Source organism: Artibeus jamaicensis, unplaced genomic scaffold, assembly GCF_021234435.1.
Source record: "Artibeus jamaicensis isolate MK-2021 breed Jamaican fruit bat unplaced genomic scaffold, CSHL_Jam_final contig_777, whole genome shotgun sequence".
Taxonomy (NCBI): domain Eukaryota; kingdom Metazoa; phylum Chordata; class Mammalia; order Chiroptera; family Phyllostomidae; genus Artibeus; species Artibeus jamaicensis.
The window spans coordinates 2,918,012-2,937,738 of record NW_026521966.1 but is presented as its reverse complement, the minus strand read 5'-3'; the positions used below and the strand labels follow the sequence as shown (position 1 = coordinate 2,937,738).

Sequence of the window (19,727 nt, the reverse complement as noted above, 5' to 3'; positions counted from 1 at the left end):
CCCCAGACCACTCAGGACAGGGGAGAGAGTAAGCACAATACAGAGTGGCCTCTCAAGCGCTTTGTTCTAAAAGGTGTTTTCCTGGGCTTCATTCACTTTTCCTCCCAGCAATATAAAATAAGATAAGATGAAGATAAGATAAGATAAAACAGGGGCATCATATATGTCCAAGAGATTTATCATTCTTGATGTTTAATAAAGTCAGTAAAACCTCAAAAGCAAGATCCTTTCCTGTTAGGAGATGCACTTGGGGACAGTGAGGTTGGATGACTATCACTTCCCATGCCCCCAGCACCACTCCTCCCCATGTGTCTGGGCAGGTGCAGGCCGGGCCAGGCTTCTGGGACAGCACAGGTGTTCCCCACACAGACCCCAGCCAGTGTGCTAGCCTAAGGCCCACAGTGTTGAAAGCACCCCGTGGGGGTCCCTCACTTTTCCCCTAAAGCAGCAGGATCCTTGAAGACCTCAGCGTCTTCTGGCTTGAGGGACCCTGAGAAGTGCTTCAGACGAACCTCCTCAGGCTGAGCAGGTTGCCTTTCTCGAGTGCTTGCATCTCTTAAAAGGGGAACCAGGGCAAAGTTCTTCCAGTTTCTCCCTGCAACTAAACAGTAAAACATCATTACTGACTTGGGTGCAGTAAAACAATAATAAATATGTATCAGCAGATCTTACCAATCTGCAGATGGAAGGGGGTCCAGGCGTGTGAGTGCTTCCTGAGACACCCGGACCGCTGTTGTTTCCTCTTCCCTCAGCTGCTCTGGGAGCCTCATCCTCTCTGGCAGCTCCTCACATTCTCTTCCTCCGCTTCCCCCCTGGTTTGCTTATAGCTTCATAAGAGCCTATGGCTTGCCTCTCTCCTCCGTTTCCTCCCTGCCCATGTGGGAGGGAGAGTGGGCCTGCCCCCAACCTGCTCCACACTGAGGTCATATGTAAGGTGATAAACACAAGCTAAAGAGTCAGGATTTGGGGTTCAGACCCCACCTGGGCACAGCGGATTGGGAACAATGCCAAGGGAATCACAGTGACACTGGGCTTTGGACAGGGACCTTACATGGGGCCTGTAGCTCCAGCCCTGGCCACCTCAGAAAAATAACAGGCAGGAAGTGACAGGAGAGCTGTGTGTGCTCTCCTTCCATTGGCTAGAGCCCTGGTCAGCCAAGCCCTCTGGTTGGCCACACCTCATACCCCTAGGCCACAACTCAGGCCCTTCTGCTAGTATCCAACAGCAGCCACATCTCAAAGGCATCAGGAATGCTGGGAGCTGGGCCCAATATGGCTACTCCAGCTTAACACTTCAGGTCCTGGTGTTTCCCACAGGCCCACAGGCCGTCATTGGCCTGTCCCCCAACCCCTGTCTAACACTAAGTATCAAGTGCTGAAAGATGATCTCTCAGGGAACTCAGGGATAGAAGCAGGAGGGCACCATCTTCTGGCTGACTGGGTGGTGGGGAGACCCAGCCTTAGGGACTGCTTAGCCCAGCTCCAGGGCCCTCAAATCAGGTTTGGGCTTTCCAGTGTCCACTTCCCATAGTTCTGAGGCCAAGACCCCCTCATGTGCTCTCCCTACCTCAGTTACTGACCACTTTTCTCCCCTGGTCTTTCTCTCCTGCATTCCCTCCCTCCTTCGCAATCATAGGCACCATGGGTTATCTGGACTATCTGGCTACTCATACTGGAGTGTCACTGTCACAGGTTGTATAGGAAAGTAAAACCCTCAGGAAACATTTGCTAGGTAAGCAAAGTATGAAATCAGGGAACCTCTCACCATCCCCTACCACCACCCCAGTTAACACGAATGTGTGTGTCCCTGCCACCAGGTCAACGTCTTTGTTAATATCACAGCGAATGGGCAGTGTGTCGACAGCCAACAATGTGACGCTAACAATGCAAATCAACTGCAAAGTGAAATGGCAAATCTTGTAAAAGGTGTCATATTTCATGAAATCAATAAAAGTGATGTTGGAAAAGTGTTCAAATTGCATGCAAAGCCATCTTCAAATGCCTCTGTGACAAATAGACCCGTTAACGACTGACGAAGAGGTCATCAGTAGGGATTATGGAATGACACGGGGAGCGCTCCCAATGAGACTCATGGAGAAATTACAGGATGGCAGAAGGCCCTTGGGAAAACTGATGAAGGCCTTGAGTAGTTTCCCAAAAATAAGTCTCTTGATAAAAACAGATTTCCACTCCCAGCTCTAATCGAGTATCTAGTACTGGGCCATCTGCTGTAAACAACCATAGAACTGGACAAAATACCTGCAGCAAATACATGCCTTATATTTTCAGTCATAGGACAGCAGGTGATAAAAAAACTGCAGTTTCTGAGAGAAAGGAAGTTCACAAGGCGAGCCCCATGATTGCCCTGATGTTTTGTTTAGGGACAAGTTCTCTAACTATGGTGCAGTGGTCCAAGCAGAATGTGTCAGTGCCTCTGAGCTGAAGCAGCTAGCATCTGTGGGACAGGGCACAGGAAAAGAGGAGGAAAGGAACTTGGACATGGAGGTCCATAAGTCCCTGGCTGAGAGCTGGGCTCTGTTGCACAGGGTGAGACAGCATTAGTCCCAACAGAGAGTGCTGCCATGAGGTTGCAAATGGGACAGAGATGCTAGAAGCTCAGCAGCACTAAGGGACATTGGAGGTGCAGGCCAGCCAGAGTGGAGAGACCTCCTCAACACCCTTTCTCCACGTTAAGCTAAAATACCAGAAATGCCCCATGCACTCTATATAACCTAGAGTAAGCGCTACTCAAGACTCACCCAACACAGCCTAAAACCAAATCCTGATAAGCTCCTCACTGGAAAATTTGGAGGCTGAGTCCCAAAAGTTTTATGGGATTAGCAAATATCTTGGAGTGTCCACAGATCTACCATAATAAAGCTTAAAACTAACCCTAAGCAAATTCAAAGTGATTCATCAATAATTGAACTGCCAACTAGAACAAAAATCCAACCATGAGTCTTTACAGCATATAATTCACGATACCCAGCATACAATGAATAGTTACTAAATATGAAAAGAAACAGGGAAGTGTGATTCACAGTCGGGGCAAAAAAAGCAATCAATACAAACTGACCTCAAGATGGCCCCAATGTTGAATTTACCAGAATGAGAATTTAAAGGAGCTGTGACTAGGTGGAGCAAGAGTAGGTTTACAGTTGTTCATATGGAAAATAGTACAATGATTAATAATATAAGAATAAACTCTGTGTTTCACATACTCACAACAGTAAACCTACTTTTTCCCTAGTCTGTATAAATATGTTAAAAGAACCAAAGGAAAATACACTTTAATGAGGGAACAGATAAGGAATCCCAGGAGACAAATGGAAGCTATTAAAAAAGAACCAAATAGAAATCTTAAAACCAAATAGCACAATATTTGGAATGCAATAGTCACTGAATGGGCTTAGTAGCAGTTTGAAGATGGCTGAGAAAAGGGTCAGTGAACATGAAGGCAGATCAATGTACATCATCATGTTTGAGAAACAAAAAAAATCTGAGAAAAAGTGAACAAAACCTAAAACACCTATGGGACAATATCAAAGGTCTAACATACATGTAATTAGAGTCCCAAAAGGAGAAGATGGTGAGAATAAAGAAGAATAAAGCAAAATGCATATAGTTACTTCCCCATTATCATGAAACATGTCGATGTACAGATCCGAGAATCTCAGCAAACCCCAAGAAAAATAAGACCAAAGAGAGCCATACCTAAGCACATCTTAGTCAAACTGCTGAAAAACAAAAATAAAAAGTATTTTAAAAACAGCCAGAGGAAAAAAGACACATTACAGATAGGAGAATAACATTGCAAATAATGGGCAACTTTTCATCAGAAACAATGGAGGCCAGAAGACAGAAGAGAAACATAGTTAAAGTATTCTAATTTTAAAAAGAAAAAAATCTGTTAACCTAGAATTCTATATCCAGTGAAAATATCCTTCAAACATAAAGATGAACTTGACATTTTCAAGTAAACCAAATCTGATGAAAAACTAATCTATACAGTAAGTTCTCACTTAACATGATTGTCAATAGGTTCTGTGGCTTGAAGTAAGACAACGTGCAATGAAACCAATTTTGCAAGGTTAACTGATATAAACAAGACTAAGTCCCTATGGCATTGGGTTTGGCAATTGTTGCCTGGACATGAGATCAAATAACAGGCAACAAAAGAAATAGATAAGTTGGGCTTTGTTAATATTTAAAACTTTTGGGCCCTGTCTGGTATAGTTCAGTGAATTGAGTGCCAGCCTGTGAACCAAGGGGTTGCTGGTTCAATTCCTAGTCAGAGCACATGCCCGGGCTACAGGCCAGGTCCCCAGCAGGGGGCACACAGGAGGTGACCATACACTGATGTTTCTCTCCCTCTCTTTCTACCTCCTGTCCCCTCTCTCTAAAAATAAATAAATAAAAATCTTTTTTTTTATTTAAAACTTTTGTGCATCAAAGGACTCCACTGAGAGAGCAAAAAGACAACACACAGGAGAAAATATTTGCAAATCATATATCTGATAAAGTGTTAATATCTTGAATAGGTAAAAAATTTCTATAACTCAACAACAACAGAACAAATTTTAAAATGAGCAAAGGGCTTGAATAGACATTTCTCAAAAAATATGTATAAATGGAAAATTAGAACATGAAAAGATGTTCCAATTCATTAGTCACTAGGGAAATGCACATCAAAACTGCAATGAGATACTGTCTCACATCCATTAGGATGGCTATAATTTAAAAAAGAAGAAACTAACAAATGTTAGTGAGGGTATGGAATCCTCGTGCATTGCTGGTGGAAATGTAAAATGGTATGGCTGCTTTGGAAAATAGTTTGGCAGTTCCTAAAAAAGGTAATCATAGAATTATCATATAATCAGCAATTCCACCCCTACCCAAAAGAATTGAAAGCAGGGATTCAAACAAAACTTACACACCAATATTCATAGCATTATTCACAATAGCCAAAAAGGTAGGCACAATTCTAATGTCAACCAACAGATGAATAGATAAATATAATACACTATACCATATACGCACAATGGAGTATTATTCAGCCAGGCACAACTTGACATATATTGAATAATTCCACTTATATGAAGTACTTAGAATAGGCAAATTCACCGAGAGAGAAAGTAGAAAAGAGGTTGCCAAGGAGGAAGGTGGGGCATTATGATATATGGATATCCCACATATCTATATCATTCATATATATATATATCCCACAATTTTCAAAAACTAAAAGCAAAGAATTAGGGAGGGGTTGTAATTATAACTAAAAATGTATCCAATATAAAGTAAGTTAGCTCCCTTTTTAAGTAAGTATCTTTAGTCAGACCATTAAATTAAGATTTAATGTCTGCTGTTAAATGTTTACCATTAACTGTTAAAGGACTTTTTTCTGGTAGTGATTTTCTGCAGGGCTTTTCTGCTCAAGGTGTACCCTTTACTCTTCCCATTTTCTTCCTTCCTATGTCTGCCACACAACATGAGTGTGCATGTAGCCCTGTGTGTGTACATAAGAATCACAGAGCTGAGTGCACACAGGGGTGAGGCATGGGGCAGAGGAGACAGGGAAGTCCACAACGAGGTCAGCAGTCCAGGTGGCTGGATGTGGGCCTGAGCTTCTTCCTCTGGGGCACTGAACAGGTGCCTGGGCCAAGGGTGCTAGCAGAGCCACATGCATGGGCAATGTGGAGCAGCAGCTGTGCAGGTGTGCATGAGAGCACAAAGAAGTGCCCATGATGAGTGTATGAGGGAGGATGACTCTTGGGGCCATTCCAGTGCCCAGGCCATGGGGTGAGGAAGGCCTACAAGAAGCGGGGGCAGCCAAGGTTTCACCTGGCCAACATGCTGCAGCAGCCCTCCCCTTATACCTCACCTCTGCTTGACCGCAGAGAGAAACTCAGAGTTCGCTTGATGCCTTCACAATTGCCTGGGTCTTCATTGATGATGCCCACGTTGGTGTTCCAGGTGGTCCAGTTCACCTCATCCACCCTGCAGGGCAAGGAGACAGGGGTCAGGGAGCAGGTGGCCTAAGAGCCATGCCCAGCTTTCCAGGTCAAGGGCTTGGCCCCACAGGCCAAACCCAAGAAGCCCATAGATCAGGATGGGGAGCCTTAGTTATGACCCTGATTACCAGGTGACTCCTGGATACCTCATTTTCTTGCATTTAATGTCTGGGTCTCACCAGCTGAGATCTAAGGTGGGCCTACTATGGCCACAGCTGAGCACTGTACCTACAGCTGGCATGGGGAGAGTCCCCTATGTCCATGGCTGGCCCCAAAAGGCCCTGAGACAGGCTCTGTACCCACAGCTGGCTACAGGTGGGACCCCATGCCCACACTAAGCCCTGCAATGGCACCTGTACCCATAGCTGGCTCTAGGTGAGTCCCTATAGGTGAGCCCTGAGGCAGGCCTCTATATCCACTGGTGGCTCTGAGTGGGTCCCCAATATCCACAGCTGCTCTGAGTTCCCCAGGCTTTGAGTCCTGCTTGGGCATTACCTGAAACACCACCTGTAGTCATCCTTGCCATCGGGTGTATACCCCACCTGCAACAGCTTGCCTGAGCGGAAGGCCTTCCTCATACACTTCAGGAAGCTTTTCTCTGTGTCCAGGATGGTGATAGCTCTCTGCAGAAAGACACAAAGGGCAGAGGGACATGAAACTCATTCAAGGGTCATGCTGGCTGCCAGTGCCGGCTGCCAAGGTCAGCCTCCCCAGGGTCTCTCCCAGGCCCAGCTGCTCAGAGCAGCACCTGAAGTGCCCATGACGCCAGCTTGTCTTCGAAGCCTTGTGGTCACCACTGCACAGAAGGAGCTCAGCCTGCCTGGCCCCAGACCTGCCCAAGCACTGCCAGTGAGTGGTGAGCCCCATGAGTGGTGTGGAGTGCACCAGCCCCAGACCCTTCCCTGGGGAGCTGATGAAGAGGCAACTTAGTAGTGGTTAAGAGCAGAGCCTTGGGTGTGAGAATGCCTGGGCTGACCTCTGGATAGGCTACTTACTAGTTACATGGACACAAATACCTAATGTCTCTGTGCCTCAGCTGCCTTCATCCAAAAAATGGGGATAGTAATAATACCCACTTCATAACATCCTTGTGAGGATTAAATGAGAGCACGTAAGTAAGTACCTGGAACAGAGTCAGTTATGCTTAATAAGAATGTTACTTTTATTATTAGTGGGGAAAGCAAATGTGGAGCAAAAGTCTCAAAAAAGTAGCTGTCAGGGCCTGCCCATATTAGCTGTTCCTCTGGTACCCAGCCTAGACCCGGTTCCCCTGAGATGAGAACTGCATGATTGGGGCTGAGCCCTCTGTCCCCTTCCCTTAGGAGCCACCCAGACCACAGTGAACACTGTGTTTATGAACACAAACTAATGACACTGGACAGGGAAACCCCGTGGGAAGAGCCAGAAGGGGGTTGACTGAGAGAGATGCTGTTGCTTGATCCCTGGGACCTGACTGAGCTTTCTGCCCCTCCTCAAACCCTGCAGGGGCCCGGAAGCCCAGCTGTGTTAAGCAGCAGACGGTAGCTGATACCCTCCTGCTGCACACAACCCACCAACCGACCCACCTGCAGCTTCCATATGTTCTTGCTCTCCTGTGCAATCTTGTTGACAGTCTCACCCATTAGGGCGATGAGCATGTTGAGCAAGAGGATGTAGGTGAGAATCACGTAGGCCAGCAACAGGATGATGAAGACAGCCTTGAAGTCATAGTTCTCAGTGAACTCTAAGTCACCCATACCAATGGTGAACTTGAACAGCTCCAGACATGTGGAGTACAGGCTGTTGTAGGAGCTGTCAGGTGACCGGTAACAAGGCCCCCGCCACCTGTGTGGTGTGGTTTCAGTTGACACAGAGTCATTCTTTCCATCCTCAATCAGTGTTACCACCGCTATAAGACATGGGGAGGGAAAGGTGCAGCTGAATGGAAGCCAAGACCCCAGGTGCCCTGACATACTAACCCACTACCCCAGGATGGGTCTGCATCAGGAACACTATTTGGCTATGCAGCACTTTTGTGTAAAGGCACCTCCTTCTCCAAAACTATCAGATATTGTCATAATATACCATTTTGTTAGATAAGAACTTCATCAGCTGCTCTGAAGAACTGTTAAAATAAATATACAAACATATATGTACAATGTAAATATAGTCAGCTTTGGGCAGTGCACAATCTGCCTAAACTTATGTGTCAGCCCTGGCTCCACACCCACTTTCTCAGTCACACCCTGCCTGCTTGTGCCTCTTAGCTGGTGGCCCAGAGTCAGCCATGCCAGAACCAAGGGGGCTCAGCAGCTCAGAGCAGAATGGCCTCTTGCTGCATTCTGCACTCTTCTGTGGGAAATGGAGTCCAGAGTCTGATAGCTTCTGTAGCAGCTATGCCCCAAGGTTACTGCATAACCACTATCTAACACACCTGGCTTAATCCCTGCCTGTGGCTCCTGATAAACAGGTCATTCAGATCAGGGGCCACAGCCCACACCAATTCCTGTCAGTCCAAGATCCTTGTTAAAGCTGCCCATGTGTCCCAGACAAAGATTCTACTCCACGAAGACTGGGAGTCAGAACCTCAGCTGATCTACCTAATACATAGAAACAAACACAAAGAGGCAGCCAGAACAGGGAGACAAAGAAACAGGCCCCAGATGGAAGAACAAGAGAAATCTCCAGGAAAAAGCTCAATGAAAAGGAGATGAGTAATCTATCAGATACAGAGTTCAAAGCAATGGTTATAAAGATGTAACAGCATAGAAAAGTACATAGAAATCATCATAAAGGACTAAACAGAATTTCAGAATACAATATCTGAAATGATGAATATGCTAGAAGGAATAAACAGTAGGTTGGATGAACTACAAATCAGCGATTCAGAAAACAAGGTAGAAAAACACCTAATCAGAGCAGCAAAAAGAAAGAGGAATTTTAAAAAATAAGGATAATTTAAGAGACCTTTGGGACAACATGAAGCATAACAACATCCACATCATAGGGAAACCAGAAGGAGAAGAGAGACAGCAAGGTATCAAGAACCTCTTTGAAGAAATAATGACCAAAACTTCCCTAATTTGGTGAATGAAAAACACACAGAAGTCCAGGAACCACACAGAGTCCAAAACAAGATGGACACAAAGAGGACCACACCAAGACACATCATAATTAAAATGGCAAAGGTTAAAAACAAAGGGAGAATCTTAAAAGCCACAAAAGAAAGACAGTTACCTACAAGGCGACTCCCATCGGAATATCATTTGATTTCTCAACAAACATTTCAGGACAGAAGGGATTGACATGAAATATTCAAAGTGATTAAAAAATTAATTAAAAAATAAGGACCTACAACCAAGACTACTTTACCCAGCTAGGCTATCATCTTTCATTGTAGGATAAATAGAGCTTCCCAGACAAGAAAAAGCTAAAGGAATTTCTTACCATCAAACCAGTATTAGAAATGTTAAAGGGCCCGTATGAACAAGAGGAAGAGGAAGAGAAAGAGGAGGAAAGGCGAAGCAGGGGGAGGAGAAGAAGGTGGTGGCAGGGAAGCATGGTTAAAAGAATAAAATGGCAATAAATGTGTACCTATTAATAATCATTTTAAATGTAAATGGCTTAAATGCTCCAATCAAAAGACATAGGGTAGCTGAATGGATAAGAAAACAAACCCCATATATGGGCTATCTGCAAGAGACCCACCTCAGAATGAAAGATACACACAGACTAAAAGTAAAGGGATGGAAAAAGATATTTCATGCAACTAAATATAAATGAAAAAAAGCTGGGGTAGCCATATTTATATTCCACAAAATAAACTTTCAAATGAAGTCTATACTACGAGACAAAGAAGCACACTATGTAATGATAAAGGGAACAATCAAACAAGAAGATATAACCCTTGTAAACATTTATGCACCCAACACAGGAGCACCTAAATATGTAAAGCAAATGTTGATGGACATGAAGGGAGAGACTGACAGTATTACAGCCACAGTAGGAAATTTTAACACCCCACTGACATTAATAGATAGATCAACAAGGAAATGGTGGCCTTAAGTGACACATAAGACCAGATAGATTTAATTTATATCTTCAGAGCATTTCACCCCAAAGCAGCAGAACATACATTCTTTTCAAAGGCACATAAACATTCTAGGATAGACTACACATTAGCACACAAAACAAGTCTCAATAAATTTAAGAAAACTGAAATCATATCAAGCATCTTCTCTGACCATAACAGTATGAAACTAGAAATCAATCACATGAAAAAACTGAAAAACACACAAAGACATGTAGCCTAAATAACATGTTACTAGGCAGATTTTCTCTAGAGCGCACACACCCACATTTTTCTTCCCTCTCAGGTGTGCATCTTTACTTTTCTCTCCTAAAGTCTAAGGGTCCCCATGAGACCTGTAACCAGAGGAGCAATGGGCAGTGGAGGTTCATCTGAGGCTAACCCTTTGAATCTGTCTCCAGATTCAGTCCTAGCAAAAAGCCCCTTTTCTCTGACTTTTCAGTCAGTCCACTCAGCTCAGCTGGCCCATTTTTTGTCTGTAATGTTTCCAGAAAGCCAAAACAGAGCACTGCCTACCAGGAGTGTCCAACCTATGGCCCTCAGGCCACTTGCGGCTCAGGAAGGCCATGAATGCGGCCCAATCCAAAATCGTAAATTTACTTAAAAGAAAATAAGGAGCATAGACAGTAAATAGAAAATAGATGGGGGGGGGGGGCAAGAATAGTAGGGGAAATATAGAATCTAAAGAACTTGAGACACATGGTCATAAACTAAAGGGGGGGTAATGGTGGGGATGGGGGTAGGGTGGAGGGGAATGAAGGGGGGGAATAGAACAACTGTAATGGCATAATCAATAAAAAATAAATTAAATAAATAAATAAATAAGATTTTCTTTTGTGATTACATGTCACAATGGATTTTTAATATGCGTGCCTTTCTTCTTCTTCGAGTGTGGCCCAGAGATGCCAAAAGGTTGGACACCCCTGCCCCTAGACTCTCTCTTGGTGCTTCTTCTATTCTAGACTTTTCAGTGAAGTAAAAGCAGCACTGCCATGGCTCACTTCTTTCACTTTGACTTTTACTTCTTGGTGAGGCCATGCAGCCTGGCTTTGGCCCACTTCTCTCCTATAACATTTCTAGAGAGCCAAAGCAGCCCTACCTAGTCACCCTCCTGTTATTTCCTCTACCTTAACCCCTTCCTTGTTTCATTATCCCCCGCTTTAATAAACGTACTCTCGAAATCACCTGAACTCATATTGTGAAATCTTTCCTGCACAAAGTCAAGAACCCACACACTACCAGCCAGCCTGAGGCAAAGCTGCAATGAGCCTGGTCCCTTTCTGGTGACACTATGACAACTGCTAGCAGCCTTTCCCTGTGAGAAGCCCTGAGAAGTTGCATTAGCAAGGGTCCTCTGGCCTACACCCAGCACTGGAAGCCAGCACAACCCCAACCCAGCCAGCTCCAGCCTCCCCTCACCTCAGACCACCAAAGGACTGCTGACCTGCTTCCTGCTTGGGACTGTTTGGAGCACTAGCAGAGAACACTGAAAATTGTCCCTTTTGGTCTGAGAGAAGAGCCTCCAGACTAAGAAATGTGAATGGTTTGCTTTGTCTCTGTGGATGTTGATTATACCAGACTCTTGGGGAAGAAAGGGAAGTATGTTTTTTATGATTGAATGGATTTTTACATGAATCAAAAAGTTGCATTTAAAAAAATAATGATAAAATAAATAAATAAAATGTTACTAAACAATGAATAGGTTAACAATGAGATCAAGGAAGAAATCAAAATATACCTTGAAAAAAAATGAAAATAGGTACATAACAACCCAAAATCACGGGACACAGCAAAAGCAGTCCTAAAAGGGAAATTCACATCATACAGTCCTATCTCAAAAAAAAAAAAAAACAAGAAAAATCTCAAATAAACGATCTAACATTACACTTAAAGGAACTTGAAAAAGATCAACAAAAACAAAGTCCAAAGTGAGTAGAAGAAAGGAAATAATGAAGATTGGAACAGAAATAAATAAAATGGAGTCTAAAAAAATACAAAAGATCAATGAAACCAAGAGCTGCCTCTTTAAAAAGATAAACGAGATTGACAAACCTTTAACCAGACTCATCATGAAAAAGAGAGAGAGGACCCAATAACTAAAATCAGAAATGAAAGCGGAGAAGTAACAACTGACACCAAAGAAATGCAAAGAAATTGCAAACAACCAATTGGAGAATCTTAACAAAATGGATAAATGCCTAGGAACATACAATTTTCAAAACAGAATCAGGAAGAATCGGAAAACCTGAATAGACCAATTACAACTAGTAAAATTGAAACAGCAATTTAAAAAATCTCTCAACAAACAGAAATCCAGGACTGGATGGCTTCACAGGTGAATTCCACCAAACATTCAAAGAACTAACACCTATTCTTAAAACTACTACCAAACATTTAAGAGAAGGGAAGACTTCCAAACTCTTTTTATGAGACTAGCATTATTCTAATTCCAAAACCAGATAAAGATACTACAAAGAAAGAAAATTATAAGCCAATATCCCTGATGAACATAGATGTTAAAATCCTCAATAAAACATTAGCAAACTGGATCCAGCCATACATTACAAACATCATACATCATGATCAAATGGAATTTATTCTGGAGATACAAGTTGGTACAATATCTGCAAATCAATTAACATGTTACACCAATATATTAAATGAAAGATAAAAATCACATAACGTTGTCAATAGATTCGGAAAAAGCATCTAATAAAAACCCGGTACTCATTTATGATAAGAACTCTTCAGCAAAGTAGGAATAGAGGGAACATACCTCAACATAATAAAGGCCATATATGACAAACACACTGACAACATCATATTCAATGGGCAAAAACTACAAGCATTTCCTAAGATCAGAAACAAGACAGGATGTTCACTTTTACCACTGTAATCCAACATAGCACTGGAAGTCCTAGCAAAAGCACTTGGACAAGAAGAAAAAATCCAATCCAAATTGGAAAGGAAGAAGTAAAACTGTAGTTATTTGCAAATGACATGACACTATATATAGAGAACACTAAAAAAAACTACTAAAACTGATAAATGAATTCTGTGAAGTTGCAGGATACAAAATAAATATCCAGAAATTTTCTGCACTTGTATACATTAATAATGAACTATCAGAAAGAGAAACTAAGAAAACAATCCCATTTACAATTGCATCAAAAATCAAAAAATACCTAGGGATAAATTTAACCAAAGATATAAAAGACTTGTACTCAGAAAATAGGACACTGAAGGAAGAAATTGAAGAAGATACAAATAAGTTGAAGTATGTACTGTGTTCATGGATAGGAAGAATTAACATCATTAAAATATCCCAAAGCAATCTATAGATTCAATGCAATTTCTATAAAGATATCAATGGTGCATTTTACAGAACTAGAACAAATATTCCAAAACTTTACATGGAACCACAAAAGACTCCAAATAGCAACAGCAATCTTTAGAAAAAAGTTGGAGGAATCACATTACCTGATAACAAACTATACTGTAAGGCCATACTAATCAAAACAACATGGTACTGGCATAAAAACAGACGTATAGATCAGTAGAACAGATTAGAGAACCCAGAAATAAACCCACACTATTACAATCAATTAATATTTGACAAAGGAAAAAAATGCAATGGAGTAAAAATAGTCTATTCAATAAATGGTGTTGGGGAAATTGGACAAATACATGCAAAAAATGAAACTAGATCACCTTCTTACACTATACACAAGAAAAAACTCAAAATTTATTAAATACTTAAGTGTCACACTCAAAACCATTAACATCCTAGAAGAAAACATAGATGGTAAAATCTTGGACATTTCTTGTAGCAATATTTTTTCTGATATATCTCCTCAGGCAAGGGAAACAAAAGAAAAAATAAGAAGAATGGGACTACATCAAACTAAAAAGTTTTTGCACAGCAAAGAAAACCATTAACAAAATAAAAAGACAACCCAATGAATGGGAGAATATATTTGCCAATGATACATCTGATAATGGGGTAATACTGAAGAATTATAAAGAACTTACAAAACTCAATACCAAAAAAAAAAAAAAAACCCTCACAATCCAAGTAAAAGGACCTAAACAGACACTTCTCCAAAGAGTACATACAGATGGCCAATATGAAAAGATGTTCAATGTCACTAATCATCAGAGAAATGTAAATTAAAGCCACACCTGTCAGAATGTTGGCAAGGATGTGGAGAAAAGGGAACCCTCAAGCACTGTTGGTAAGAATGTAGATTGGAGCAACTACTGGAAAGCAGTATGAATTACCTCAAAAAATTAAAAATGGAACTTCCTTATGATCCAGTGTTTCCACTTCTGGAAATTTTTCTGAAGAAACCCAAAACACTAATTTGAAAGAATACACATATATGCACCCCTGTGTTCATTGCACTGTAATTTATAATAGCCAAGATTTGGAAGCAGCCCAAGTGTCTATCAGTAGATGAGTGGATAAAAACGCCGTGGTACATTTGTACAATGAAATATTACTCCACAGTGAAAAACAAGGGAAATTTACCGTTTATGACAGCACAGATGGACCTGGAGAATATTATGTTAAGTGAAACAAGCCAGTCATAGAAAGGTCATATGATTTCACTTATATGTGAAATCTAATGAACAAAATGACCTAACAAGCAAAGTGGTGACAGACTCATATAGAGAGAACAGTCTGACACTGTCAGGTCGTGGGTGACAGGGGGAGGAGGTGAAGGGATTGAGAAAAAAAGAAAAACCAAGAGACACAGACAATGGTGTGGATTGCCAGGGGGAGGGGGTGGAAGGAGGTGGAAAACAAATAAGTTGATTATATTAAATTTAAAATAAAATATTTTCCAGCTCTGGGGGGAAAATACATGGCATCGTGGCATTCAATGAATGACTTATATTGCATTGAACTCAACTGAACAGACATTGTCTTCTAGATATTTTTTGGTATCTTATGGTTTCCAATCTCTATGAAGTTTGCATTCCATTTGCTCATCACAGAAAAATATCGGCAAAGTTTCACTCTTCTACAACTGTGGCTTTTAAATTATATTTTAACAAATATGTTGAGTCCTTGAAGCCCACAACTTTAGTAAAATTTAATGATATAGCTAATCAATTAGGGAGAAAGAGAGTATAACTGCAAAACATGAATTATTGAAAAATTATATAAATACATTTTTAAGAAAATTTACAGGAACTCAAAATAAGCCTACAAAATATTTCTTACTAAGATTTCTTATATGTACTGTATTGAATGAATTCATTTTTAAAAGTTTGTAATTCCACATAGGGGTATTGTTTCGACATTTATGTATCTTATGTCTTTAGCTTCTTCACTTCTACTGGCTATTTTGTCTCTGAATTTCAAAATAAACTAGTCCCTCTGATTCAAGCGTAAAACCATTACCCACCACCTTGAATTCTCAACCACATTGGCACTTTCAGGTCTCAACTTACTGGTTCTCTCTGGTACCGAGACCTGCTGACTAGACACCCCGCCCCGGAAACTTTCTTGGCTTCCATAATACTACTTTCTCTAGTCTCCTCCTCCCTCTCCAACTTCTCCTTTTAAATCTGCTCTTCTCTTAAACGTTAATGATTCTCAGAATTCTTTGTGTTTAATCCATCACCCTATTTGATTTGCCTTCTATCTTAACTGATTTAATCAATTCTAATTAATTTCATATATTCCTTATTTTATGGTTACAGCTACAGACGCCTTTCTGAACTTGACCCTGAGCTCCAGATAACACCAGTACCTCCAACACAATATACTCACAACTAAATTTAGCATTTTCCTCATTAAGCCTGTCTCCTCCAGTATCTTCATACTGTATTAATGTTGCCCAAGCCAGAAGCTTGTGACCTCTCACTGCCCTTATCCCAGTGTCCAATCAAGTTGATAAGTCTTACTAATGTCATCCTTCCTACTCTTCTCATTTCTTGTTTCACCCACCTGTAGAATAAAGTCCTAGCTCTGGTGCACACACATATCTCCAGCCTTATCTTTCATCAACCAACCACACTGAGTTCCGTTTCTATGACATGAGTGAGAACACATAAAATACTTAGAAGAGTTCCTGGCATATAATAAGCATTCACTACATGTTAGCTTCCATTACTACCACTACCACGATCACCCCACCCTCCCCCCACCCCTGCTTATTTATTCCCCACACTCACTATGCTATTTCACAGTTTTATGTCTTTGCTGATGCTATTTTCTGTCCCTGAAATTGTTCCTATTTCACGGAAATCAAGAGACATAGTAAAAACTGGCCTGTACTCACTAAAAATGCTAAGGCCACAAAAGACAAAGAAAGTTGGAGGAAGTACTGCAGATTGAAGGGGACTTAAGAGGCGGGCAACTGACTGCAATGCACGGTCTGGGGCCTTCATGCCTGTGAAAGACGCTGGTAAGGCCTTCATGCCTGTGAAAGACGCTGGTAAGGAGGGCAATTAGTGAAATCTGAATAAGCCCAGTAGATTAGCTAATAGCACTGTATCAGTGTTAATCTCCTGATTTTGATCATTATACTGTGTGTGTTTGTGTAACAGGGAGAGGAAAAGATATTTGAAAAGCGGTAAAATTCAGGAAATCTGGATAAAGAGTGAAGAGGGTTATTTGTACTATTCTCACAACTTTTTGTAACTTTAAAATAATGTCAAAACAAAAGGTTTTTAAAAAGAAATAAACTTAGCCATAATGCAGCCAACCTACAGGCAAGTATCCTTTCCTACCTCAAAAATTAGTTAACACATTTATGCCCTGGCTGGTGTAGCTCAGTGGATTGAGCGTGGGCCTGCTAACCGAAGGATCAAGGTTCGATTCCCAGTCAGGGCACACGCCTGGGTTGCAGGCCAGTTCCCAGCAAGGAACCCATGAGAGGCAACCATACATTGATATTTCTCTCTCTCTCTCCTTCCCTTCTCCTCCAAAGATAAATAAAATGTTTTTAAAAATTAGTTACTATATTTTATAAACAGCCATTGCAGGTTCTCCCGCTCATTTCCCTGTGATCTTTGTGCAGATGCGCATCCCACAGGGCCCGGCCCACCCAGCCCCTGCAGAGGCCTCAGGAAGCTGAGGTAAGCAGGAGTCCTTTCCCCCTACCAGCTCCGACCACGCTTTTACCTGTGGAAAACCCGAACAAGAAAACAAGGTAGACAAACATGAAGCGACATAGGTCTCTCAGGATCATCTGCAGGAGAGAGCAAGCTTGTCAGAACAAATCCAGGCCTGGGCGGGACCCGGGGAAGGACCAGGACTATGTCAGCCTAGGGCTTAATGTTGAGCCCAAGTGGAATCAGAGAACATGCAGGGAGGTGTTTTGGCGGTGTGTAGCTTAGGCGTTATGAGGGTGTCATCTACAGCACAACCCCCATGGCCTTTGTTCTGGTGGGAAATGGGGGGGGCCTAGTAAGCAGGGGGTGGGTCAAGTTTTAGGGAAGCCCCCAAACCTGGGTCAAGGCCAGATTGCCTGAAATGGGGGGTAATTAGCGGGGAAAGCGAGCCTTCAGCCAAACCCACATTTCCTCAGGCACTGTAGAGAAGATGGATGAAATCTGTGGGACCAGGTTTCACATACCCATGGGGAAAACAGGCTCCATGGAGAACCCACTTGGGCCCTGGCACCCACCTTCTCGATCATGACGGCATAGATGCCCATCTGCTGGAAGCCGCGGGTATAGTAGAGCATGTTGGTCCAGCCCATGGCCAAGGAGAACACCATGGAGGCCACGTACTCCTTGCATTGGCAGAAGTACAGCACCACAGTCCCCAGCATGAACAGTGACTGCACAAAGCTGAGGGTGGAGTGACAGGAAGCCCTGTCTAAGGGCACCGAGGAGGCCTGGCACCCCCACAGACAGGAACGCCCCCACTGCCTGGGCCTCTCCACAGAGGAACATGCCACAGGCCACGGTGGAAGTGCGGGAGGGCTGGCTGTCCTGCCCCCTTTAGCCCATGATTCTCTGTGGGAGTGATATTGCCCCCATGGGGGCAAATGTTGGTTTGAGGTAGGGGGAATGTGAAATCTTATGCTCTTTATACATAAGGCACAGATATAAATACAGTACATATTCAGCTGTACAGTACATTTGTGGTATTACAATTATATGGGAAAGGCAATTGGAAAAAATGATCTAAAAAGACAATAATAAAAAGACAATAATAGCCCTGGCCAGTGTGGCTCAGCTGGTTGGGTGTTTCTCTTTCATGTCAATGTTTCTCTTCCTCTCTTTCTCCCTCCCTTCCCCTCTCTCAAGTCACTAAGCATGTCCTTGGGTGAGGAATAAATAAATAAACACATAAATACATAAAATAAAAAGGCAAAAGTAAAAATGGCTGAGAAAAACTGCTTTAGCCCCAGCCACCTTCCTGCTCAGTCCCCAGAAAAACAGCCTCATGGACAACAGAGGTCTAGGAGGTCCCTCGGCTCATGAGGAGTGAGAGGCCTGCACTCCAGGGAAGCCGCAGGTAGAGTCCGATGGTCACATCCTCAAACTCAGGAGGAGAGTCAGGGAAAATGTCCCTTGGCCCCTTAGTGCAGTGGGGGCTACCCCAGTCAGAGCCCTGGACAGGGTGGAGGACATCTGAAGGATCCTATGACAGGGTCTGCCCAGTGGTCTTTCTTTACTTATTAGTCCCAGGCTTCCTTGCTCATCACAATCTCCTCCTGAGAGTCCCCCCGTCTGCATTAACACTGTAGACCAGTGACCAGTGACCACCTTACCTCCGGTTTGTGTGAGAGAACCCAGCAAGAAGCTGGCACTGTGCTGATTTGAGTCTATCAAAAACTGATGTCAATAAACCGGCTCATCAATTCAAGTTCTGCTGGAAAGAAAAACTTCTGCACTAGCAGAATCTGGCCAAAGTAAGAACTGATGCCAGTTGAAATGGGGAAAGGGTTGCCTTGGGTGGCAAATGAGTTCCCGCATATGAATCTTGGAAGCTGGGAAGCAGTGGACAAAGGGAACTCACTTAGAAGACCACAGAACGCCCAACCTAAGTCTCAGCAGGGATAGCTGAGAACCACTTCTTTTAATCAAGGAGCCTTGAAAGGCTTAGGGACCTCTGGAGGGGAGGTGACAAGGGACTCAAAATAAGGAAGAGAGGAGATTTTGTCTCTGAAGAGGATAAAACAGGGGATTTTTGGACCCAGTTTTGTAAGTTACTAGCAAAAGCATTGATATTTTACTAAAAACAGGAGATTGTGCTATTTATACAATACAGTTTACAGAAAATCCTCTTTTCCACCTGGCTCTCCAAAAGTCAGCAGCCAGACTTCTTCCCTCCAGGTCAAAGATTGAAAAGATGCAATAGGCTGACATCGGATATTCTCCAGTAAATGGTTTATCTAGACCAGCCTGGAGTAATCAAAATTGATAAGCCCCATTTACACATTAAGAGCTACCAACCAGCTTTCCAGTCCTTAACTCTCAATCAAGAGCAGGCAGCAAAAATCCCCAGATACCCTGAGGATAGTCTTAGAGAGACAAAAGAAGATAATGCACCCATGAAATAAGAACAGAGTGCTATAAATAAGGAACAAACAGAATTTTTTAGAAGAGCATTTGGAAATGAAAAAATAATATTAGATCCAATAGAAGTGCTGGAAATTAAGGTTAATTTGAACTTTCCC

General features: G+C 42.4%; 1 protein-coding gene across 1 annotated transcript in view; it reads right to left on the bottom strand.

The window, feature by feature from the left end:
- Positions 1-19,727, bottom strand: part of TRPV1 (transient receptor potential cation channel subfamily V member 1) — a 31,187-nt gene continuing 11,460 nt past the window's right edge. The window contains exons 10-15 of the mRNA XM_037133011.2: positions 17,724-17,889; positions 17,219-17,285; positions 7,577-7,899; positions 6,507-6,634; positions 5,882-5,997; positions 1-601 (exon numbers count right to left, since the gene is read on the bottom strand). Of these exons, the coding sequence (XP_036988906.2) occupies positions 429-601; positions 5,882-5,997; positions 6,507-6,634; positions 7,577-7,899; positions 17,219-17,285; positions 17,724-17,889 (973 nt within the window). The 3' untranslated portion in view covers positions 1-428. The remainder of the gene's footprint in view (positions 602-5,881; positions 5,998-6,506; positions 6,635-7,576; positions 7,900-17,218; positions 17,286-17,723; positions 17,890-19,727) is intronic.